This window comes from Thunnus albacares, chromosome 3, assembly GCF_914725855.1.
Source record: "Thunnus albacares chromosome 3, fThuAlb1.1, whole genome shotgun sequence".
In the NCBI taxonomy this organism is placed as follows: Eukaryota; Metazoa; Chordata; class Actinopteri; order Scombriformes; family Scombridae; genus Thunnus; species Thunnus albacares.
The window spans coordinates 9,182,123-9,208,134 of record NC_058108.1 but is presented as its reverse complement, the minus strand read 5'-3'; the positions used below and the strand labels follow the sequence as shown (position 1 = coordinate 9,208,134).

The 26,012-nt window shown below is 41.5% G+C and overlaps 1 protein-coding gene across 1 annotated transcript; it reads right to left on the bottom strand.

Annotated features, from left to right (window-relative positions):
* Positions 1-26,012, bottom strand: abcc6a (ATP-binding cassette, sub-family C (CFTR/MRP), member 6a). Its single transcript, XM_044346687.1, has 31 exons — positions 25,617-26,012; positions 22,469-22,645; positions 22,214-22,339; positions 17,752-17,889; positions 13,840-13,962; positions 12,669-12,730; positions 12,398-12,529; positions 11,128-11,334; positions 9,670-9,847; positions 9,264-9,425; positions 9,055-9,147; positions 8,293-8,496; positions 7,556-7,702; positions 7,346-7,433; positions 6,705-6,774; positions 6,492-6,618; positions 6,226-6,402; positions 5,950-6,117; positions 5,539-5,722; positions 5,285-5,369; positions 5,065-5,182; positions 4,720-4,927; positions 4,244-4,554; positions 3,741-3,940; positions 3,386-3,512; positions 3,039-3,140; positions 2,779-2,925; positions 2,492-2,650; positions 2,166-2,332; positions 1,798-1,992; positions 1-1,404 (listed from the first exon to the last, which is right to left on the bottom strand). Exons 1-31 carry the CDS (start codon positions 25,656-25,658, stop codon positions 1,296-1,298), a joined length of 4,533 nt encoding a protein of 1,510 aa, XP_044202622.1. The 5' UTR covers positions 25,659-26,012; the 3' UTR covers positions 1-1,295.

Genomic DNA, 26,012 nt, shown 5'->3' with positions numbered 1-26,012 from the left:
TGTAGATTCAAATACATTTTATTGTCCAGCATGATGTATGGAACAAGACAGTACATCAACAGTAAATGGTCAGTGAAAAATGAACAAGCTTGTTATAAAAAGTATAAATATAATACAATCCTCAGAATTTTAAGGACACTTAATACATTTTGTCATATGACATAAATAAACTATAGGGTTTCTCTTTGAATATATTGTCTAAACCAGTAAGACAAAAACAGTAAATGCCTCTTCTCTTTGAAAAGTTCAGTTCTTTGGGTTCTTTGAATCAAGAGTAAAGTGTCAATTTGGTAGTCAAAGTAAAAAGAACAATACTGACTTCTTTCTTTTTTCTCTGCACATATATGCATGGCCTGAGTTGTGTGGTGGAGGCAGAGAGACAATCACACACAGAGATTTATCACCACTGTTTTGAAGAGGCATTCTCTTCATTCATGGTGGTTTTCACTACCGGCTTCAGGTTAAATCTGACCAGAAAGGTCTCTATTGACTTTTTATGTGTTTACTTTGACAGAAATAAACAACAGCCACAACATAGTTGGACGGATGCTAATGTCTTGGCTCACTTAATGTTTTCCTCTTTTCCCCTGACATATAAAAACTCTAAATTTGTAGCTTCAAGCTCAGATTTTGAAGGCTATGAAAACCTCACTTCCCCTACGTTTTCCGGGGTGAACCTTCTGAAGGTTAGTGTGTCAGAGTATTTCCTGTCCCAGTTCCTGGGACAAGAAGACAAAATAGATTTCAATCAATTTACATTTACAAAAGTGCCTCTTTTTTGTTACACAAGGCTAAAAAAAGTGAGTAAACATCATCATTTAAGCCTGAGACAACATCAAAAAAATATGTCATGTGCTTTATAACACTTACAAAAACTACAAAAATAATATAATTCCCATTCAAAAAGAGAATGAAAATCCTTAAGATTTGTGGTGTTTTATTCCAGCCTTTGGCTTAACTCTTCCCTGGAATAAACAGACTCCACTATTCTATATACAATATTTATAGCTTGCAGACTCTCAACAATCCATTGTAGCTTTCTGTTGAATGTTCATTATCTGAGGTTAACAATGTCTTTTCCTGATTTAGGACAGTATGTCCGTGTGTGTTATAAACCTACAAATAGGGACTGGGTCAGCACCTTCTCTTGAGATTCATCGACAATGCCCTTGTGGGGAGGCGTTTTGAGCTGCCACAAAGCTTGGAATGGCTGATTCAACATGTGTTGGAGATCCACACAACTACAGTGCCACATGTGTACACCAGGTAAACAGCTCCATGGTACGAGGCCCTGCCTAGACCAGCCCAGCTTCCCGGCACATTCGGTAGAACTGTCCCCGTTGTGCAATGAGGTTGGCTGGAGAGTCCATCTCAGTGATGTGGCCTCTGTCCATAACAATGACTCTGTAAAGCAGAAAGAGGAGGACGAACACAGGTTTTAGATACAACATTTATCTGGTGTAACATGTATGTGAAGGATAATGCTGGACATGTGATTAGCATGTGGTTAGATGTAATTAGTGGATTGTAGGGCTGCAATTAAGAATTGATTTTTTAAAAGGAAAATAATCAATTTTTTATGAATTGTTTTGTTTATAAAATGTCAAAAATATGTCCAGACAGATAAAACAGATACAAGCAGCAAATCCTCCCATTTGAGAAGCCGCAACAATTAAATATTTCATATTTTTACTTGACTTCAATAAACAATTCATTATCTAAACTGTCATTGATTACATTGCTGCCAGTTGAGCTAAATACTTTATTGACTGCGTAGTGTAGTAAGTAGTATCGTACTTAGTGTAGTCCATGATAGTGTTAAGGCGGTGAGCGATGGTCAGGACAGTGCAGTCTTCAAACTGTGTGCGGATTGTTGACTGGATGAGTGTGTCTGTCTCCAGGTCCACAGCAGCTGTTGCCTCATCCAAAACCAGGATCTTGGTTTTCCTCAGCAAGGCTCTGGCAAGGCACACTAGCTGGCGCTGACCCAGACTAAACAGACAAGGAGGAGTTGGAGAAGGAAGGATAGAATCATATCTTAGTTATGGACAGTATGTGTGCTGCAACTCTGTGCAGATATCTGTAATACTCTTGTGACTGACTGGGCTGGACAGGTGGTGGTTTATGTTCATTTCAATGTGTAATATCAGTGTACTCATCTGTACCTGAGGTTTTCTCCTCCCTCTGAGCATTCATGGTTGAGTTTGTCAGGCAGATTAGAGACAAAGTTCTTGAGATGAGCGAGCTCCAATGAACTCCAAATTTCTTCATCGGTGTAGGTATCAAAGGGGTCAAGGTTCATTCGGAGGGAGCCAGAGAACAGAACAGGGTCCTGGGAAAGTGGACAACAGATGTTATTCATCATAAAATTGACCACATTGGCAACAGGACAATTCAGTATGACTTGTATATTGGCCACGGGTTGCAACTACTGCAAACAGTTTATGTGAGAAAAGCCAGGGCTCAGTCTTTGTTAGTACTACTGTCGTACCTGAGGAATGATAGTAATTCGTGATCGGAGGTCATGGAGTCCAATGTCTGCGATGTTGACTCCATCTATAAAGATCTTTCCCTTTGCTGCCTCTAAGATCCTGAAGATCCCCAGGGCAAGTGAGGACTTCCCAGCTCCAGTCCTACCCACAATACCGACCTGGGAAAGGTTTGTTTTAAAGTCAGAATTTATGTGACAGAGTTCTGTGAAAGCCACAGTGAACAGAGCAATTTAAGAAATCCAGGGTTAAGACTGGTGAACATGTTTTATAACACAAGAAGACTCACCCTTTCTCTTTCGTGAATGTTCAAAGTAATGCCCTTCAGTGCCAACTCAAGGCCTTTACGGTACTGCAGCCCATAGTCGTGGAACTCTATAGTTCCTGTCTGGGGCCAGGCCTGAGGCAAGGAGCTGCCCTCTATACTCCAACTAGCCTGTATGAGACGACAACAAAGAGTGAGTATAGAACATAAAAGCCCTCTGGTTGTATGGTGTTGGATTGGTGTCTTGAGCAGCATAAAGTCTAACATGTAGTTGGAACACTGACCTCTTTAGCAGTTTCCGCATACTCATTTACTCTTTCCACAGACACAATATTGTTTTCCACATCGGTCCAGGCTCTCACAATCCAGCTTAGGATTCCAGTAACCTGCAAAATCCAGTGCAATGAGGTTTATTTTTTTCTCTTTTGCTCATAATACATTTACTTATTGTGGAAAAATACATTAATATTTCACATTGATCATCTCATGCTTCATGCAACTGGAGCGAATTCCCACAACGGTGTGTAATTTATAAAAAATGACTGTCTTTGTTGCTACACAGTTGGGTATTGGGACTCCTCCAGTACTACTGTATGACTGTGTGTGTGTGTTTGCGGGCACAACCTCTTACCTGGAGGGAGTGTGAAACAGCCAAACCAACTATGCCTGGGCTCAGGGTGTTTTTTCCCATCACAGAGAGAATGGCAGCTGCTAATACCACACCATTACCAATGAACTCCAGATTGACTGCCAGCCACCTGTGGATGTAACATTGATTTAGCTGTGGGCAGGCAAGTTCCAAAATGTTCAACACTTTCACAATTGTCCTCACTATTAAAGCCTGAAGTCATTTTGCTTAACCAAGTAAGCAATCATTGGTAATTGTTGCTTCTATGAACCATCGCCTTTCTTCATGAATTGTCAACTGAGCAAATAAATGAGTAAATTAAGTTAAAGCCTTTTATAATCATCACATATGATCTCACCGGGTGGCCACAAATCGGGGGAAGTACGATGTCTGATTGAAGTCTACCCTGTCATTGGCTTGCACAATGAACCTGGACTGCTCTCCAAAGGCCCGAATGACGCTGGCACCCTGCACCGTCTCATTGAAGTGGGTGTATATGGGTGAGCGGCTCACAGCCTCCAGCCTCCGCAGCTGACAGGATGTGGCAACGTAGAAGCTCTGTAGACCACAGTGGAAAAGTAAAACACCGGCTTTAATGAGTGAAACCAAAGAGGGAGCGCTCAGGGTTTTCCCATAATTCATAGTGAATGTGTGTAACATCTATGTCAGCAGGTAGGGAACAAAACACAGAAGTGAATGGCTAAATCAGCATGGTTGGTTTTGGAGCCGGGAGCTTTCCAATAACACTCTGTAATGGAACCCGGCTGTTGCTAAGCCACCTTTAACATAACGCTGTGTGAAAGAAAAAATGAAAGGTCATTGTCATCAGTGGTGAGTTTAAATGTTGAGTAGAAAATGTACCTGGACAAAGGCATAGAGGAAAGCAAGAGGCAGGATGATCACGGCTGCAAAGGGCGTCGCCATCAGCACAATGATGCAGACCTCCATGAGTTTAAAGACGTAGCTCAGCATCATCTTCAAGCCATCGGGCACCATGCAGTCAATGGCATCAATCTCTTTGGCAAAGCGGTTGAGTAGGTTGCCACTGGGTGTGCACTCGAAGAAAGACATGGGAGAGCGTAGCACGTTGATCAGCAGGTCCATGTGCAGGTGGCGAGAGGCTATGATGCCACAGATGGAGATAGCAACAGTCGTACCAAAGATAGCGATACCTGAAGAGAGACGGGAAAGATGTTTGATTAAACCAGAGCCAAGGATGATTCTATACTCTTCCATTTTCCCATATTGTAGAAAACAACTGCAGAAAAAAATGAACATTTCATAGAGATACCTAAATCCATTTTCCATTCTTTTTTAATTCTATGGTGGTAACTAACCTTGCGCAAAGCCCAGTGCCCCAAAGACGGTCAGTTTCAGGTCTGTATCAATCTGGGTGCCGTTAACAACTGGGTCGTCAGCCCACATGCTGAGCCAGTAGTTGTAGGCCAGTGAGGCGCCCTGCTGAAAGGCGTACAGGAAGACGATGGGAACGATGATGGCCAAGCCAATGGTCTTAAAGTACTTTTTGTACATCTCCAACCTCACCTGTTGTTGAAAACATGAAAAATACCATTCAGTTTGCGAAACTTACAAGATAACTAGATTTATCTTTTCAGTTTGTGTGTTTATTAGAAGCGGACTGTCACTGGAACCTCATTTAAAATCTTTAGAATCAATCTTACCCTTCCAGTGCGGGCCTTGTCAACCTCCATCAGCTTGCCCAAGTCCTCGGGGACCTGTTCCTGGTCTGTTTCAGACACAGGCTCCATATTCTGCAGGTTAGTATTAGTGGTGTCACCCCTGGAGGATATAGAGAGGCCAGAGGTCAGTTTAATTAGAAAGATACTTGGGATGCCAAATATCTTAATGACATTTTTGCTGTTCACAGGGTCGTTTACATACCCAATGAGCTGCTCCTGTGACAAGTCTCTGGAGAACGGCATGAAATCGACCATGCTGAGACGAGCATTGGACTTCCTGGAACCAGCTACAAGACGGAGATTTCTTTTTTTATTATTATAAGTTATAAATGCTTGTTTGTTTTTTAAGTGATGTTTATGACATATAATGTACAATAGAAATAATTAAACTAACTGACAAAAACTGAAATAAACAGAACTGTGTGTTTTGGATTTACAGCTGAAATGACTCCTCACCTCTCTGTATGGCACTCTCTTTTCGCTCTGTGTTGGCAAAGGTGTGGATGAAGTCAGCAAAGGCGCCATGGCGACTTAGGAGCTCCTGGTAGGAGCCACTCTCTGTGATTTCTCCATCTACCAGGACAAGGATGAGGTCAGCTTGCGGCAGGAAGCTCATGCCATGGGTCACCAGGACGCGGGTCTGTATAGCAAGTGACATGAGTCAGAAAAACAGGATGTATGCACAATCCAACACTAAATTGAGCCTTTTCTAAAAACAAAGTTGTCAGCAAAGTGTTGGTTTCTATATTATGATAACAATAATGCGGGTCATGTTCTTGGAAAGGGTTTAGGTATTGTGAAACTGTGTTTTGAGTCTTTGCAGCTGAATTGAACAGGCTGAATTACAGGTTTTGTTACGTGTATTACCTTGTCTCTGAGCACTCCTTTTGGTCCAATAACTTTGTCAAAGATGTGTTGACCAACATGTGCATCAACAGCAGACAGTGGATCATCCAGCAGGTATACATCAGCCTTCCTGTAGACAGCCCTGGCCAGGCTCACCCTCTGCTTCTGTCCACCTGAGAGATTCAGTCCCTACATGGACAAAGTTATTAGAAAACTTTGAGACATAACTCATAACAGGATTTAGAGACAAGACAACATCTCACATAATTTATTTTAAAAGTACAACAACTTTTATACCTTCTCTCCAATTTCTGTAGAATCTCCAGCAGGTAGGATGTCGAGGTCGGGCAGCAGGGCGCAAGCCTCCAGCACACGTTGGTACCATGTCTTTAGCTTCTCGCGGCCAAAAATTATGTTGTCCTGAACTGTGGCGTTCTGGATCCAGGCCTGCTGGGGCACATACGCCACAGAGCCCTGTGAAGACAGATGTCAAAAGAGAAACTGTCAGTATTTATTAAATTAAGCTATGAATAGACCTTGCACATGGAACGCAAGCTCAGTACCTTCACAGTGACTTGGCCGCTTCTCTTCTCTGTTTCCCCGAGCATGGCTGACAACAATGAGGACTTTCCACTGCCCACATGTCCAACCACAGCAACGAGGGAACCCCGTGGCACATGGATGCTGATCCTGTGAACAAAGACATGAATTGTCCAGTAAGTCTCTCTTGATTTTATTGGGGATTGAGTGTTTTTCTATTCTTTTTTTAGTCATACCTTTTAAGACATGGAGGGCCCTCTGCAGACCAGCTGAAAGTGCCATTTTCTATCACCACATCCTCCCCGTCTAAGTAAGAAAAGAAAGTAAGGTTAGATGAACAAAAGCTGCAATGAAAACTGAAGACAGGACACGTTCTTTCAACCTGAGAGACAAACAAAACTTTCAAAACAAAATTCCCCCTTGAAGTTACTCGTCAGAGTGTGGCCTGGGCACAATTACAAGTGAATTTGCTTAATCATACAAATTACAGAGCTGTTGCTTTCTCACAAACTGTCTTAGGAAGTGTTGACAGATTACAGACGGAAGAGTGCAGTACTTTTTGTTTAATTTCTCTATGAATCATATGTCTGAATTCATGCTGTGATTTATGTTCAACCACTAAATGGGAACAAACTATAATTACCCTGACTACCATCCAGCCCGGGACCCAGGAAGTGACAGTGCACATGATCCATACAAGGCTGTGGTACTCCACAGATATAAACAACAAAATCTTGTGGGCTGCTTATATTGATTATGACAGCCTATGATTTCACGCAGTATGGGAACCAAGTTCTGGAAATTGTTGAAGTTAAACAGCTTGGTAAAATAGTTTATTCATTCAATGCAATAGTTTATACATGGGTGGAGCTCTTACCAGAACTAAGTGGAGCCTTTGACACATTGTCCACTTTCAACTCCTCTGAGCACAGGTACTTTCCCAGACGTTTCAGTGAAACCACAGCCTGAAACAGAGTCAGTGGTTAATTCTCTGACCTTTGTCCATCACATGGGAACATAAGAATATTCCTCATCGGGCACCATAGGTAGAGAAAACAAATCAAATTTAAACTAAAATGCCACCTACCTGCATGGTTGTGCTTATTGCGAATGGAAGCTGACTAAGTGGGGTCTTCAGAATGTTGATCAGCGCCATTGAGACAAAAACTTTCTGTGCATCCAGGACGTTCCTGTCATCGAGCATTACGTAGACTCCAAACATGGAAAAGGCAATCTAGGTGGAGACATAAAATGTTACCTCTGCAGGCAGAAACTTGTGTGATGGATTAGCTGGTGTTATCCTATATTTCTCTTATTGTCAACAAATCCCACGAAAAAAGATCAAAAGCAACAATGGCTTAGTCTGTCTCTCATTACTGTCTATCTTTCCTACGCAATCTTTAAAAACGGGCCAGAACAGTATAGTTTCATTTTTTTTAAATGGCTGAGTAATTTCCTAAAACAGCTGAGCACTGTAGTTTTTAGCAAATGTTACTCAAACAGGGGTAAATAGTTAATTTGTTGGGGACTATTTTTAGTTGCGGAGTAATATACATTTGGTGCTTGAGTTGAGAATCTATGGCCGCAAAATGGTGTATGTGGGTTTGATCCAAAATAAACTTCAGTGCCCATATTCATGGTAATGAAGGGGAATGTCAGCCAGTGTAATGGTTCAGCTCACTGATGTGTTTTGATAGTTTTGGACAACACAGACATTACTTTTCAGTATGATAAGTGTATTGTTGGTTTTGGTCTTTTCATGGGATTTGTTGACAACAGGAGAAATAAGGAATATTACCAGCATGTTCAATTCAATGCTCTTACCAGGAATGAAGAGGAGTTAAAGGATGCAATGGAGATGGAATAAAGTATCTGAGACTTCTTCAGGGCCTTGAGCTCCTTTTCTCTGTATCCCAAAACCTGCTCCAGGAAGGCCTTCTCCCAGGCATAGAACTTCAAGATCTTTATTCCATTCAGGATCTCATTCATCAGTCTGATGCGGCCATCCATGAACTTCATCTGGATCTCCTGTTGACCAGACAAAGAGGTTTTTATGTTTTATTATCTGAAGAACAAGCTATCTTGAGCTGAAACTGGGGCACAGTGGAAAGACAATTACCAGACCAAAGCAAATACATGCATTTGTGAACATGGCTTTGTCTGCTCTCATTACAGCTGTAGTAGTTTTCCTGAACATAATAGAACTTGTTTAATTCAATAAGAGTTTATTGCTCGTTACATTTTAGTGATTTTTATGACAAGGAAACAACAAAGGACCAGGAATGCGGTCACTGCATTCAAGACCGAGTTCGATTAAATTGGCATCCAAATTTAAAGAACCGTTTGTTGTTTCTCCAAAGAAATGAAAAATTATGTCTTCCTACTGCCCACCCTTTCCTGTCATTGTTTTTCAAACACATTATATGGGGCAGACATCAAAAGGACAAGAGAGAATGTACCATTCAGGCCAAACACCCACACGGCTCTTCAGCCACTATCTAAACCAGCTGTGGCATCCCTGACCCAACATGCCAGATGTCAGGGCTATGGAGTAAAAGTGTGAAGAATTTCTTTAACAGCTTTTACCTGCAGCTTGCTTCTTTTCTTTGCTATGAATCCGTTCAGTGGAAAAATGAGAATGACCGTGGCAATTCCTGCCAAAGCAGATGGTCCAAGATGCTAAAAATTAAAAAAAGAAGAGAAAAAAAAAGATAAAGTGGTGTCAAGGGCTTTTCAGTTAAAATGCAGCTGTGCATGAATGGGAGGCATTGTGAAAACACTACATTTCGACATACCTGCCAGAGGAAGAAGAGACAAAGGACAATTTCAATGGGAGCCAGCCATACAGCGTTGAAGTACACCACAAAGTCCATGAGCTTCTGAGTGTCTGCTGAAACCAGATTCACAATCTCGCCCACAGTACAAGTCCTCCTGGCAGCACTGTTTATCACTAAAGACTGAATTGACAACAAAAGAGACAAAGACATTTTAGCCTTCAGTGCACTGTGTGTGTACAATATAATTTTAAACCCTCATAAAGATTTCAGATGATCGTTCATCTTAGGTAAAAGCTGTTAATCATACACTGTGTACTGTTTTCCAGTCTGGAAAGAGGGAAAGCTTTTGTGTTTGCCATTTAGGACATAATTTATTGTGTCTAGAGGTTAGCGGCTACATGTCCGCGGATACAAATTTACCCACCTTCCTGTAAACCAAGCCCATAACAGCTGTCTTCACCCTCATTCCCACTGTGAAGCAAGTGTACATGTACTGATGGTTGAAGAGGGACTGGAGACAGGAGAGGAGGAACATAAGAGTGGCGTAGAAATAGCCTTTCCACAATGGAGCGTCCTCATCTCTCATGAAACCCAAAAGAAGACTGTGGATGGAGAAAAGAAGAAGATTGAGACATAATCAGGATCTTTGGTTGTTTGCAAGTGTTCAATTTTATATGTAATATATCAAAACCTTTTTTCTATGTATGATTTTTCCTGGAAAGTAGTGAAACACACAATTCAAAGCAGACACAGCTAGGTTTTTACTCTGTCAACACGTTTTTTTACTCTGTTTTTTCATTCAATCTTTTTTATTTTACTTTCATTGTGTGCCTTAAACCAATGGCATGGCCTTGAGCGCTGCTGTGGCTGCTGGCCGACTGGTCCACACAAAGTAGCTCGGGTTGCACAACAGTGCTCAGCTTGTGGCCAGGCTGCCCTCACACTTGGCCAGTGGCTTCCTTATTGTGGTCCGCCAGCATTTCTGCCATTTAGAGCCTCCTCTCCCTCTCTGCGTGTTGCCTTGCAGCGCCTCACTGTCCCCCATACTGGAGCACCGAGGACTGTGGTCTCGTCTACTTTTCTTGCTCACAGCTCCATGACCGTAATTAACACTTGCACTGATTCTGTGTTGTGCATCAACAACAACATTCCAGTCTGGCGGGTGGAATGGTGTGGCGGTTGGCGGTTCGCCATGACCTGCTTTCACTGCTGCCAGCTTCTGTTGTTGTTTGGTTGTCGATGTCACAAATCATTAAAGATAGATAGATGACATGTTTCTTTGAATGATCATACCAAGAAAATAAAATCTCTTTCACTTAAATCTCCAAATTGAATTGGACAGTTCATCTCCAAAAAACACAATAAAACCTATTTTTATTCTAGCCTGGATTGCTGTCCATCCAGGTGATTTCGGTGTGACTTGAGGTTTGGAAATACTGGCTGCAGCTTTCCTTAATACAGTGCATCCAATGCCATTTGGTTTGTGGGACTCAGAACACTGAAAAAGTTATATTTGACAAACTCAACAACAACATCTCTTTCCAAATATAATGACACGGTTACTTGTGATAATCCGCAGACCTCCTTATGAACACTTTTATTGAGAACTTCTTGTTATCAAAGCACAACTGTCTGATTTCTATCTTCATACAGAGTGAGCAAACTAGTCACTACAACATCTGTAGATTATCTTCGAAACAAAAATGTTAATGTTGGGGCTTTGGGCACCACAAACCAAATATCCCTGAGCTCCATGGTACTGGGTTGAGATACACGTAATAATTCCCAACAGTGGCAAATCACACCGCAGCTATTTATTGCCAGATGGCCCTGATGGTAAGAGCAAATTTAGGTTGTGGTGCTCTGTCCCTTTAAGTCTTACCTCAGCACCTGGGGGATGGCGAACATGAAGGCATCATGGAATATGATACACAGGGTACCAGTCAGGAAGTATGGACCGAACTTGCGTGCCAGTGTCCTGAGCAGGAAGAACCCAGAGCTCTGCTCCTTCTGCAGCTTCCTGAGGAGCTGAGCTTGGTCTGGCAGTCTGCTCCCCAGCGCCACACCCGACGCCAAGGCCTTCTCCTGCCTGCCAGAGGGAGAGAAGCGCATATGGTTACAGACAAGACATCTGTGTCAGAGATGCTCCAACATGACGCTGGCGCCTTTCAAGTCGTTAATGTAAAACAGACTATAAAAACAAATGTTGTTATTCGTGCCATCACTGATTGACTCAAGAATTCGCCAGGGGCCATAAAAAGCATTATTCCCTGACATAGTTATTAGACTTAATGACAAATCTTCAAAGCAAAGAATCATGTTAACAAGCCTTGAAAATGACACAGGGCTCTTGTCTTGACATTATGGTACTGGATGTCCTTAAGGGACTCTTTTGGACCTATTTTTGGCCCTGAATGCCTCTGGTGATGAGACATCCAGAATTTCAATTAACCGCAATCATAGCTAAGTCAAGCTCTGCTTGAAACATTAAATCAAACAGCACCATGCTGTCATTTGACCATAGTGCAATAAAATGGAATTGATTTCTTGGCTGTTAGCTATGACAATAGTAAAAACAGTACAGTGGATGACAGGCCTGTGTTAAAATAGCAGACCATATGAGCCAGAGGAAACATCAAACAACGACATGTGCACGTGCTGCACATGTCGTTGTTTCCCTGTGAAAATTGGTCCACTGCAGTGCATTCAAGCTAGCTACTGGCTAATACACATAGAAAGAATGAATGAATATAATGTCCTTTTTGGTTCTAGATGGAGCTTTCTAAAGTCTGAAAAAATAACCTTGATGATGTCATCAGGGTTATGATGTCATCAGGGTTATCAGTTATCAGTTTGGGCTTGACTACAAATACAGAACATTTGTGTTATAAACTGGGGGCAAGGAGTTGTTCATCAGGCAAGAGGAGCCAATGAAATTATGCTATTGGTTGCATTATGGGAAATGTAGTGTTTTTGGAATTTGACGCATGCTGGACACTAAAAGTCACAATGTCTCGGCCTCTGTTTCTTCGATTCTGATCATTCTTTAGGTAGTATGGCTCTTGTGAGTCCCTCAATATTATGGAAGCACCACACTAAATCACTGGGGTTCCCCTTTAAATTACCAGACATCAATCATCAGGAAGTCTCACTTTTGAATTTTGGCACATTCAGCTGTCCAGTCCTCTTGCAGCTCAGAGATGATCTTGTGTGACGTGTCTTCCTCTCTCAGGGTCCACAGGTCCTCTGCTGCCAGTGGAGTGCGGTATCCTTTCACAACAAGCCTTAGGAGAGAGCACAGAGATGATTCACACTGATGATCATCGATAAAACACACATCATTATTGTAAACAAGTACAAGCTGTTCCTGTAGTGAGTCAACTGAAGGCTAAATATGAGGGGGTTTTTAAACAACCATCTTACCCAGTGAACCACCAGAAGAGGATCTTTGACAGGAAAGAGGCATCTTTTACGGGACAGGGATTCTGCAACAGATTAAAAACCAGACTCACTGTTGTTTTCCCAGTAAATCTCTCACCACTTAAAGGCTTTCGAAGCATACATAGCCTCACTTAGATGGTTGATTGGTGGTTGAATGGTGCACTTGTGAGGAGTGTATTTAACGCAAATGTGTGTAAACAGCATGATACAGTCAGGTGGTCCATTATAGTGAGCAGAGAACTCCCACAGGACAGAATAAATAGAGTTCAGTGTTAGCGCATGGTTAGATGACGTTTTGAGTTCTAGTACTGACTGAGCGGAAATATCTCATCACAAACTCTCCAACAGTGGATACAAACACGCAGACACACAAAAAAGTTTGTTCTCTCACGCATCCACCCTGCCACCCCCTCACCAGGGTGTTTGCTCTCTTCATTACCCGCACTCTTGCTCCTTATCCTCCCCTCGCTTCCTCTCTTCCTGTGAGTAACTCTAACCAGAGCGTGGGGCAGAGAGGCGGAGGAGGTGGGGGAAGAAGAGGACACACCAGGGAGCAACCAATGGGTGTGTCCACCACACCAGACTGTGGCTTATGTATCCTCAGCCTCCTTGCCACCGGCCAAGAATTCGTAAGGGACTTTTCCAGCTATTTTGATTGTTTATCACCAAGGAAATATGACATCACATGGCGGTTTGATTGATTAGAAGCTCATTTTCATTCACCTGTCAGCTGCTCTGTATCCGCTTGCTATTTTGAGCTTGAAAATGTTTTGTCAGCCTCATGATTGATGAGACAGTGAGATGTGGATTTGTATTAAGTAATAGCTTTGCTGTTGTGTGGTCACAGACACTAAGCAGTGGTTATTATGTTATCCAACACTGAAGTGAGTGACTCGTGTTCACGGTATGCAGGGAAAACAACAGCAAGCACACACAGGCTCATTCACACTCTCCTCATAGGAAGCCAAAGCGGTAAAGTGAGAGTGGGAGAGGAAGGAAGGAGGAGGTGAATCACATCATTTCCTCCAAAAGGGAGAGTGCCCTTACAACAAAAGTTGAAAACCACAAGATAACTGGTCAGGCATTTTCTTTCCTGGGTATTGGATTGGAGTGGACGTTTTGACGGAAGTGGGATACATTCTCCTCTGCTTACCTTTTCCAAGACGGGTTTTCCCTCTGGAGGTTGGTCAGCAAAACAGCACAGGAAGAGCTGAGCCAGTTGGATGGTGAAGTAAGAGAAGAAGGCGAGGTATCGAACAATATCAGAGGTGATGCCCTGTGGAAAAAGAAAACACAGGCTAAAGAGACTGCTAAAAGGCTAAAAAAGTGACAGAGTTGTTTGAGTTTATTCGATTTAATCTATTCCAGACAAGTTTTGCAAGTCAGTCTTTTATTTTAAACCGGTGACAAAATTAATTGGCTTTGTGGTCAAGCGCGTGTCACAGAAAAATAACATTGTTCTTACATCAAGACATAAGGTTTTTCAATAGGATCAAAACGTCTTTTAGTTGCTTCATTTCTTTCAGCATTGCTTAACAAATCACTCAACATCCTGTGGTATACAGTGCCATTCATCTGCACTGTGGCTTTGTGTGCAGTTTCACAACAGTCACAGCACTCAAATCATTATGTTATGTTTCCCATGCTTACACATTGTATAGCAGAGGATATGGTTTATACACTAAGATCACAGACACAATAAAGTGTATTTTGGACCTTTAAGCCACATTGGGGTGAAAACCCAAAGTCTTTAATGGTGTACTTTATATAAATGAAACGATAGTTAAAAACTGCCTCTCAGTCACGCTAAGAGCCCGTATCTGTAAATAGGGAGATTGTGGTTTTACAAACCAGCACGCTTACTTTCAATCAAGGGAGCAGCTGCGATATTAACCACTCAGAGTCGACTTTTGTGAAATGTGGGACTTGCATGTTATTCTTGACATACAGAAATTGTGGGTTTTGGCAGAGGTATTGTTTACTACTGGGTCAACACCACTGCCATAGCCAGTCCGTTGTGCAGCAGTACGGGTATGCTTGAAAGTCAGAGCCATGGTAAACAGTAAAACAATTTTCTCTGAAAAGTGCGGTGTTGTGCCCAGAAAGGCGATATGAAGGGGCCAAATGGATCCGGCCACACAGTGAAAAACAGGGTCAGGATGGTCGGAGAGTGGGTGAGAAAAATGTAGGTCAAGCAACTAAGAATGGCCAAGGGTCCACAAACATGAACTCTGTCAACTCAAGCCTTCAACACTGTGATGCGAATTAGACACTTTCTTTATAAATATTTAGAAAATGTTTCAGTACGATATGTAAATGTGAGCTGTCACACTAGTCACAGGAAAACTATTGAGCTGCGCTGTGTAACTTTTGTTCTTTCACCTGGTTTGTCTATTATAAGGGGTCACTGAATTTGTTAATGCTTCCAAAGAAGAAAACTTTTATATTAGTAAAACATTATACAACACATACTGTAATATGAACACATAAACAAAAACACCTGTCAAATATACTGAAAATCATTAAAATTTGAAGTTCAAAAAAATTATTCTGGTTGGGACAAATGGGGAAAGGATGAGATGGGGAATGGAAAGTTTTAGAGTTAGAGAAAGAGAGCTTGAACAATACCAGCCTAGAAATCATAAATTGATATAATGTATGTATGGATGTAATATATGTTTATTGGGAGGAGGTATATTTGTCTTCGGTGTATCCTCATAAATTTTTCTTGTGCATGTGAGTTCCATTTCAGTTTTAAACTGATGATGGGACCCAGGTACATAATCATGAACTGTTTGTATTGCAACTGTATAGATATTAAAGAAATAGTTTGACATTTTGGGAAATACACTTTGCTTTCTTGTGAAGGGTTAAATGTTGTGTCTGTACAGTAAATATGAGAAGAGAAGTTAGCCTGGCTCTGACCAAAGGTACAGATTTATGTACAGGTGAAGCAAATGAGTGTTAATTTGTGAGCTTTAGAGGTGCTGGTAGGCAGATTTTGATACTTTTGTACAGAGCCAGACTAGCTGTTTTCCCTACTGGGCTATAAGATGGACGAGCTCAATGTGCTGATCAAGACCCAGAAGGAATACTGTGAGTGCAGCATTTTGTGTTTCTTTTTTTCTTCTAAATTAGAAGAAGAAAGCCTTCAGGTCTGGGGACTGGGGAAAACTGAGGAGTTTACAACACAAATCTTCTACCAGTCTGTTCTGACCAGTGCACTGTACTTCTCTGTAGTCTGCTGGGGGAGCAGCATTGGAGCCAGCCACACCAACAGACTTAAACTGATTAAGAAAGCCGGCTCCATATTTAGCTGTAAACCAGACACATTTGAAGTTGTGCTGGAGAGGAGGACACTGAACAAACTGTTATCCATTATGGATAATCCTGACCACCCTCTCCAACACCTACTGGACAGACAGCGGAGCACTCTCTCTAACAGGTTTGTTCAGCTTCGCTGTCACAAGGACCAATGCAGGAAATCTTTCATGCCCAAAGCAGTAACACCGTACAACCCCTCACCTCTGTCTAACAGAGAACTCTCAGCTTTATAGTTTCTGTCTGAACCAAACTCCACTCTGTTTTGCTCCTTCAATAACTGTGATCATAATGAATTTGAACATCTTTACACACTTTGCACACTTGTCTAATGTATATACTATGTTATCTTATGTTTATATTTTATATTTAATATAGTGTATTAGTGTATATTATTTATATTGTGTTTACGTTGTTTATTTGTTGTATTTTTTTCTCTATAGGCATACATGTCTCTATTCTAGTGTTGATATGTATATTTACTGAGTATTTACTGTCCTGTGCAATGCCTGGATAACAGAAGAATTTCATAATTTGGGATCAATAAAGTACATCTTATCTATCCAGTTTCCAGTCTTTGTGCTAAGCTAAGCTAACTGGTTGCTAGTAGTGGCTTTGTATTTACTGTACAGACATAAGAGTGGTATCGACCCTCTCACCAAACACTCAGCAAGAAAGCAAATGAGTGTATTTCCCAAAATATCAAACTATTCCTTCAACAGGTGTCTCATCAGTAGTTTTTGAGTGACTTCCTTTTTATTATTGGTTTTAGGATGCAGTAAGTAGTGCTTGTTCCATCTCATGAACTTCATAGTTATCTTAATCATCTCCAGAAGTTCAATTAAAACCTGATGTGTTGACTTCCATGACCAGGCATGGTCCAGGCATATGAATTAAGTTCATCAATATGCAGAGAAACAATGTGGGGAAGAAATATATCTGTGGTCACGTGTGCATCCTATGAGCACGTGTGCGGTTGTATGAAATGAAAACATCTGTGTCTAAATTCCAAATGGCCTCGCATTATGTGTGGATGCATAGATTTCCATCTGGCTGTGTTTACAGCAGTGTAGGCCCATAAACACAGCGCTGACGTTCCTCTGGTCTGACCCTGGGCTGCCATGTCTCACCAGCATTTATCCCAGGGCCATCATTATTCTCCCCCAAGCAGTGTGGGAATGTCACGCTGAGGACGATAAAACAGAAATATGGATGTGTGCGTGTTTGTGTGTTTTTATAGAAATGCAAACGCAACGGCCCCACGGCTACATGCGCTTAAATAGAAACTTACCCCATACAACAATGATTGCAGTGTCTGACAGAAGACACAGGAAGAAAAGGAAAACTTAAACACACACAGGCTTGACCAGAATTGGCAGTGTCATCCTCCAACACTTGGTTAACTTTAGGTTACCTTGGTTAAAATTTGGAGATGAAATAGAAACTCTTTGCTGACACAGGGTATATCTCAAGCTGTGCTGCTGGAGTCGTGTGTCTAGACTATGGGTAGGACTAGACCTGATTAGATATCCCTGCATGGTGTTTTGACACTGTAGGTTCACTGAGTTCATGCCTGACAACCACATTCATTTTCGCTGTGACTTGATTTTCATGAAGAGGATGGTTGCGCTTTTGGAAGCTTGGAAGATATGGCATCATACATTAACATGTAGGATAGGGTAAAAATATTCATATTAAACGGTATGATATTAATATTCCTTATTAATTAGTAGGATAAGCATACCTCATCCATGGCCAGCTGGATCTTCGCTCTGAGAGGCACCAGGGAGCAAACAACAGCCAAGACCCAGAACAGGAAGAGGAATATAGAGGAACGGCAGCCTCTGATTCTTTCCAACTGGATGATGCATAAGGTCAGGATCTAGACAGAAACAGAAGAAAGACTTAATTTAAGAATTCACTTGTGAGTAGCAGAAACCATTCTGTCCCAGAAAGCAGAGAGCCAAAACTCCAATCTCTGGCGCCACAATTATGAACAGCTTGGAGCAACTCCTTTGACAACAAAGACAGAAAGAAAAGAATTTGAAGCATGAACTTCTTTTTGAACTCAAATCTTATTTATATATCAATGAGCTTTACATTATAGTTACAATCAGTTCTAAACCAACCAAAACAAACTGCAAGCCAAGCGTTTTTCTTTTTATGGAAGACTGATGATTTTATATAAGCTGCTGTGGGAAAAACTTCATTCCAAGTAGCCACTTAGTGCTACATCATTTTAATTCAATTGAAGAAAATAAAGCGCTATTTCTCCTGTATTAGCTGCAGATGTCACTGCCAATGTTTTCAACAGAGCATAGAAGATTTAGTCAGATCTAATGCAGCCGATGGTGGTTTCGAGAAAAGAACTTGAGTTTCTGGGATTTCCCTGGCCGCAGACACAGATGGGATCTGGCTGACTTCCTATTCCTATAAAAAGTGACATATGTACAGTATGCTGCAAGCCCTCCTCATATTGCTATTGCTTAATTTCATTTTATACTTTCCTCAAAGAAACCTCTACACTGTGAAGTTTTCTCAAAAATAGGAATGATTCAGTATTTGGACATGGCTGCCTGTTCGTCCTCAGAGGAGTCATGTATCTGCCGTTGAACCATTATAAGAAAGATTTTCACATCAACAACCTGATATACTTTATGGGCAGATGTGTGCAGAGGGTGAACATCTTTATCTGCCCTGTTGATATTAACAACATCCAGAATTCTCATACATTTTGTGTGTTGACACAATGATTATTTATTCTTTTCATTTCTTCTTTTTCCCTGAAAAAGAAGAAATGAGAGTTTTCAAGGGAGTTTTCAAGGGAGTTGTCACGTATCTCCGCAGACATCAAGAAGAAGTCTGGGGAACAGCTTGCCAGTCCATCAAGGAATGAATGTAGATAGACACTTTTTCATACCCATGGGGAATTTAGATTCTCCAGTCCACCTGAATTGAATGTCACTGAGTTTATTAGAGCTTTTTCTGCAAACAGCTGTCTGCTGCTGCTGGAAATTAGCTTGATGAAAGCAGAGATACTGAACCAAAACAGTAAATTTGGGGCAAATAAAAAACAATGAGCTGAAAGATGCTAAAAAGCTCTTTGGAGCTGAGGAAAACTGCAGTCGGCAGATAATTGTCTGCTACTTCTTTATTACGAGGGAGTCCTTTCTACTACTATATTTCTATACTGCACATAGATTTTTTCTCAAGGTGAACTCTATGGAAAGCACTGAATACTGTATACTAGTACTATAGGCAAGAACTTTATGTTCCTGACTGCTGGTACTTTGATTGAGGCTGCATCAGCCTCAGTCCAAATCTTAATATAAGTGAAGGAAATGTAAAGCTGACCTCAGGTCAGTATCTGAGGGCAAGGTCCCTCCTATTATAGCCTTCCGCTCTGACTCTGCCATATTGCTGTAAACCATCAGCCCATCTGTTTGTACAAGTCAGTGGGTGGAACTAAGTCATCACTAAGCCCCAAATCAAAACCCTACCTTATAATTACATGGGAAGTGTGCAGTGCCAGGGAAGGAATAGGAGATTTACGTCATGGTATTGCTGATTATAGTCAGTGTCATGTGTGGACTTTTCATCAATAGTGACCACGATTCATTCGTGGGCTGAGTGATTTGAGCAAAAGGGTTCCCATACATTAGCTTGAGTTGAAGGCCAACACAACAAGTTGGTTGGAGCAACAAGAGCACAGTGTTCCAGGCCTGCACTCAGGGAACGGGTGGTGGTGGGTGGCTACAATCAACATCTAGAAAATTATATCCTTTAATATAGATATGTCTGGCAAGTATATTTTAAAGATTATGACATTCCCTTATATCGTTCAGTAGATGTTTGTTGTCTGCCCTGCTGCTGTGATAGATGATCCTCAAAATAAATAATCTTTTTTGAAATGTATCCCTAGATACAAGAGACGTCTCAGTGTATTTTTACCCAAACACGTGCCAGTATGGTATTTACTCAGGAGTCTGAAAAGACCACAGGTGGGCAAGGCTGTCTGACCTATAGAGAGTGAGACTATGCAGGAGCTGTATAAGGCTGCAGAGAGAGGAAGCTTTGTGAGTAAAGCTATACGGCTCTGCGGGCACACAAGCAAGCCTTCCTATCTGGGCTCTGCACTGTTGTGCTGCATTGTAAATCTTACATCACTCCTGATAAACAGCATTTTATACTTGCTGTGCCACCCATGTCGTGAGCTGCACCCCTCTTCTATTTGCTCCTACTCATCAGTTAAAATCTACAGAAAATGAGTGGGATCAATGTCTTGAGAAACGTTCAAGGCCATTATCCATCAACACAGATCACAGAAAAACATTTCTCTGATTGCACACCAGCCCTTATCTTCTCTAAATAATGTTCTGTAACCCACCCTACCCACCCTGATCCAGGTAGGGTGGCTATTATAGTTTGATTCAAGATGTTTGAAGGGAGAAGAGACAAACAACATTTGTAAAAATTATAGATCTCATCCAGACTGCATAAGTCTGCACTAGTCTTGCACTGATTTGGATCTAAACACTTGAGTTGTTTAAACTGTTTCTTCAGACTCTGACATACGATCTCCATTCTACTGATTTTGGGTATGGTTTCATTGTTACACTTGTTTATTGAGAGCTGCAGGTTCTTGTTCCAAGTTAAATTGCATGGTCATTTTTTCTCTTTTTTTTCTTCCTTTCTGCAGAGGCCTTGCAATTAAACATGTTGCACCTTAAAGAGGACCTATTATGCTCATTTCCAGCATATTTTTATTTTTGGACTCCACTAGAGTAGCTTTTCATAATTCACAGTTCCTTATTTATCTTATACTGGCCCTTTATGCAGCCTGTCAGTTCAGCCTCTGTCTCTAACAGGCATTCTTAGCTCATGTCTCTTTAAGGCCCAGAAAGAGCCACAATGATGATGATGTTTGATGAAGAGCTGCAAACGACCGGCACACCTCCAACAGGTAAACAACTTATTTTACTTTGCTGTGCATTTGCTCGTCTACCCCAAAACAATGGAAAAACTCCATAATGTTAGCGGAGCAGAGTAGTGAACTTGCACGCTGTGTGCGGAGCAGATGAACATATAAAGAAATCTGTCATGAGTTGATGTCAGCTCGGGCTGAAAGTAGAAAAAAATGTTGGAAACTGAGCTTTCAGAGCAGTCTGAAGCTGGTGCTTTTTGCTCACAAGGATTACTTCTACATACGTTTACCAGATTATTTGACATGTTGGTCACTTTTCACATGAACATTCAACATTTTAACATTATATATATGATTGAAGATAAGGAAAAGCGTAATAGGTCCCCTTTAAATACAGTTTTGGTCAGAGCAATGGCACTCAAAAAAGGAGTTGGCGTCACACCTTCCAGTTCAATAGCATACCTGTAGCCTACAGTATGTACTGTATAGGCTCAGCCTTTCTATGTAATGACACAGAAATGTAACAGCTACATTTCTGTGTCATTACCTTGTATTTGGCGGTTTTGTGTTTTTCATCAACTATAACTTGCAAGGTCTTGACTGGACAAACACTGACCGTCCACTTGATGTTCCTGAGTGAGTCAATGCTCACAGCTTATTACAGCTGGTTGGCTATGAATGAAATCTGTAAAATATACCTCTGAAAGGCTATTCTGAATATTAGCCAACAGAAAAAATAAGCGTCATATAAGAAAAAACATTTCTTTATGACATTGCAGCACCTAACCATCACATTTTTCATTGCATTTAAACTTTGCTCATACTGACTCCACATCAAATAGTAATTGATGTCAGTACATAAGTGCTCTGCGCACTGATGAGTGATGGTCAAATACAGGCTGTGTTTACAGGCTACTGTGATATTTGCATTGCCTGCAACATGATAAATCTATCCCTGGTTGTGCAGCTTTGCACCTCAGTGTCTGGCCAACATACGGTGCATACACTATATATTCTTTCATGTGTCTGCACATCGACATGTGAGCCAGCAGGACGTAGGCTGAAATATTCCCAAAACCTTCCTGTTGCCTGGAGCAATGCTGGAAGAATGTCAGATGTGTGTTTTGGGCTATGAATCAGTGGCATAGCTCAATAGTTAAAGCTTTTTCCATACAAAAACTCTGCACATTTGTGTGGAATAATTCTCTATTTGGATGGAAAGCGCCTAACAAACAAATGAGGGGGAATTAAGTTAAATTCAAGAAAGATCCTCAATATTTACCACAGTCATGCTGCGTATGATGGGGCTGAGTAGGAAGACCATGTGATGCTCAATCTCCTGGCTCCGCTCTAGCAGGATGTAGAAGAACTCCACGAAGCCAAAGGAGGCCAGCAGGAAACCCAGCACCTGAGCAGGACAGGCAGATAACAGGAGACTGCATTCAGATTTGCAAGTATATTTGAGTTCATATTAAGAGATGTACTGCCTTTGTGTCTGCTTTCAGTCAAAGATCAGTCAAACAGTGTGAAGTCTCACCATCTTGGCGGTGCAGAGGCAGGACATTTGAATGCGTCCGCGGTCATGGCAGTAGAGGTGAAGGCAGTAGAAGGGAGCCAGCAACCAGAGATAGACACATGGGACCCACACCAGGATTGTGTTCTGAAAACACTGGGTCAGGTCTGGGTTAGCTGTGTACCATGTACGGTTCCAGTCCTGCAATAGAGAGAAAATAAGAAAGTTCAGGTCAAGAGAATATACCTAAAAGTCAAAAATGTAGATTAAACTGTGAGATTATATTCATCATCTGACAGTCTGTGCACGTGCAGGTCATACGTTTCATCTGTCAAGGCAGTGGAGAGTGAAACCACAGCGAGTCAACAGAATATGTGTGTGTGCCGATGCCTGACAGTGTGACTTGGAAGAAGCCTTCTGTTTCTAAAAAGCTGGGTCAGCCTTTGGATTTTTTTTCTGACCATGTCTCTGGTTTATTTCCTAATTGGAGTAGGACAAAGTAAACTGTCAACACATTAAATTGCGAGGTCAAAAATTATACTAATAATGAACGCCTATAAACAATAAAAGTCAGTTCAGATGAGGTGTGTCGGAGAAATGCAGCCAAATGTTTTGAGATTATGTAATAGCAGCAGAACCAGGATAGGTTGTTTGTGTAAAAAAATAGCTAAATGGCTTGTTGTTGTCTTGCTTCCCTTGTTTATCACCTCACTAGTCTAATGAGGGGCAGGGTGTCTGGCTTCGCTTACGAGACTGCCCTGCGGAGTCACCACACAGGAAGTGGTTTAAAGCTTCTAGCAGTCTAACCCTGCTGGTAGACTCCCAACTGGGATAAGGGAAAGTGGCCACAATTGGTGGCAGCTGCAGAATCATTACATAATGATTGTACAGCCACAGTCTTGCCAGTGAACTGGAGCAGGTGAGACTCACTCAGACTTTCACAGGTAGATGCTGCAGCACGGAGAGGCATGTCCCAACATGGATAGTGATTAATTCAAGTTTACCATCAATCGCTACAGTTTATCGCCTCCGGAGCCACCAGTGTCTGAATCACGCTCTGACTGTAGGCTACCTGTTCCAGTTTAAATCAAAGCTGGTACGCATCTTTGACTACCTCACCTCAGAGTCACAAAAGTAATATTCTCACATAAATCCTCATAACATAAGTGGTTAGGGTTATGTAATGAAAGCACCTTTCTGCACGTACTGTTTACTAGTGGTCTCTGTGCACACTGATGTACCAGAGTCCATTTAAGTGATAAATCTCTTCAGAGTCAGTGAGTGGGAGGCTGCTTTCACAGACCCTTCTGACTCCTGTGGTCAATGGCAGCCAGATAAACAGAGCGCTTTTATGTATGAAATCCAACTTGTCAAACACACTCTAAGCTTTTTCTTGTGCATTTGCTCAGTATTTATCCCGTGTGTCACCCTTGGCTGAAGTGGTTACAGTAAACTAGTAGATGCCAAAAGCTTGGATCTATTTTTATCTGACAAACACAGTGATGTGAAACCAGAGAATAGAGACTTTTACTGTACTGCAAATCTGCTTAATGTCCTTTTTACATCCTGTTGATTTGATAGACCAATTCAGTGCCCAAAACCCCCTTGTAATGCAATTCATGAGCTAATAATTGGCTGAAATGATCAAATCTTGCACTGGATTGTGAGCCAAAACAGATTTTTATGTCAGGTTTTGAAAACTGCATTATCTGAGTATGTGGCATCGATAAACTAAGGTAACTGTAATTTTAGGGTGCGTCGACCACTGTCCTACCAGTTTCATCCAGGCTTTGTTCTGTTTTTCAAATTACAGGATGGGTTTATTTAAAGAGAAATGAAACTAAACACAATGCTAGCTCCTAAATTGGCCCCTTTCAAATTTGTCCATCCTAAAGAGCTTGCAAGCTAGGTGTTTCTGGATCAGACCTCTGCTGCTGAGCTGGATTGTGCATGTTCAGTTTAGCACATAAACCCCCATCGCTACCCCAGGGCTATGACCAATGCGTTGCCAATGAGGCAATTTCAGAAGTATTTGGAAGGTTGATTACTACAGTTAATAACTGAAGGGTACTTTGCAGCCAGTATGAGACAAAAACATCTGTTAAAACATCCTCCATTCTTTATGATGGATGTTCTCTAGCTAAGAACATTAGGCCTTATATCTTTACTTTGAACTTTCACTGCAAAGAGGGCTGCATGAAGTGACACACACTTTACTTTGTCAACAAAGTTTCATGGCTGTTGTTCTTTTTGAGGGTTTGCAGGAGCAAAAACTGAGAAAGAGCTGTAATGAGAAACAGAGACAGAGAGTGAGAGAGGGGAAGAGTGGGAATAAAGGCTAGTGGGGACTGAGCACATTCAATAATATTGGCATGCCAGCTGGATTGCAGCCATTCTTCTTCTTTCGAGCTAAGATACAGAATGTGGAGGTTTGCTAATATACAAGACGAGAGCCTTTCCAACAACAGCAGCTCACTCAGTGTGACAGATCTTAGCATCTCATTGTGCTGAATCACAGAGCAGAGTGACGGTAAATGCAACTCTGACACTCATCAAAAGGTCATTCTCTCACTAAGACTCGCATTAGATTGGATTTCAAAGGCACTCACGTATATACAGGCTGCAAACTGAGAAGGTCAGTGTGTGCTTCAGTGTTTTCCTTCCTGAGCTGCTGAGTGCTAACTTTTTAAGTAGCCACATGGCTCACCTCTTTCTCCTATATGCACAATCACACATGCTTGTTATTTCTCATTCTATTATTTAGTCAAAATCTGGGTCTGATCTTCAAAAAATGTTTTTAATGCTAATGAACCGCATAGTTAATGGCTAGTGTGACTAAAGCTAATGACATTAATTATTTTCTGGATTAAACCGTTTAATAAGTGCAAGTAAGCGAAAGATCAAAATGATCTTATTGTGTTATGCGTCTAAATTTCCATAAACAACAGTGGATGCTCATCATTCAGCCTCAGAAAGACAAAAACATGATTATTTAGTAACTGATAGACATGACTACTGTGTTGGCCTATCAAATGAACATGTATTATGCAACATTAAAAACAGACTCAGTCAGTCTGAGTCTGTTTTTAATCCAACTCTTTATATCTGATCTGGAGATGGTTTTAGATCAAGAAATGAGAGTTCAGGGTCAGTGAACGCATCTCAAACTCACCCACAGAGGGTCCAGGCCACTGAGTCTGCAAAAGGCATCCATCCACTCGCTTGCTCCTTCCTCCCTGATGCTCCACTTGTTGGGGTTGAACTCCTCACACTGGGCAGCACACTCAGGACCAGTGTGTTCTCTGTGTATGTGTGAGTTGGGATAAAGAGTGCAGCGTGTGTCCTTCTCAGACTTTTCCTCTCTAGCTAATGGTAGTATTTCTTGGATTTAGCCTGTTCCTGCTTGTCTGTCTGGGTGGCACACTCTGTGTTTATTAGTGTGCGAGTGTTTGAGTATCTCTGTGTGACTTTTCCTCCCCTTTAATAAAACATCTTCTCTCAATGAAACTCTGTTTCTGTCTGCCTTGCTGTGTGAACGACTGCTGCCCTGAGATCCTATGTCTTTCTG

What these genes read in the sequence shown, in the direction of transcription:
- abcc6a (XM_044346687.1), bottom strand. Translation starts at nt 25,658, where the DNA reads ATGGATGCCTTTTGCAGACTCAGTGGCCTGGACCCTCTGTGG. An exon ending in TTAACTCCTCTTCATTCCTG is followed by an intron (nt 7,703 to 8,292) that starts GTAAGAGCATTG and finishes GTCTCCACCTAG; the next exon opens with ATTGCCTTTTCCATGTTTGG. An exon ending in CCCCGATTTGTGGCCACCCG is followed by an intron (nt 3,513 to 3,740) that starts GTGAGATCATAT and finishes TTACATCCACAG; the next exon opens with GTGGCTGGCAGTCAATCTGG.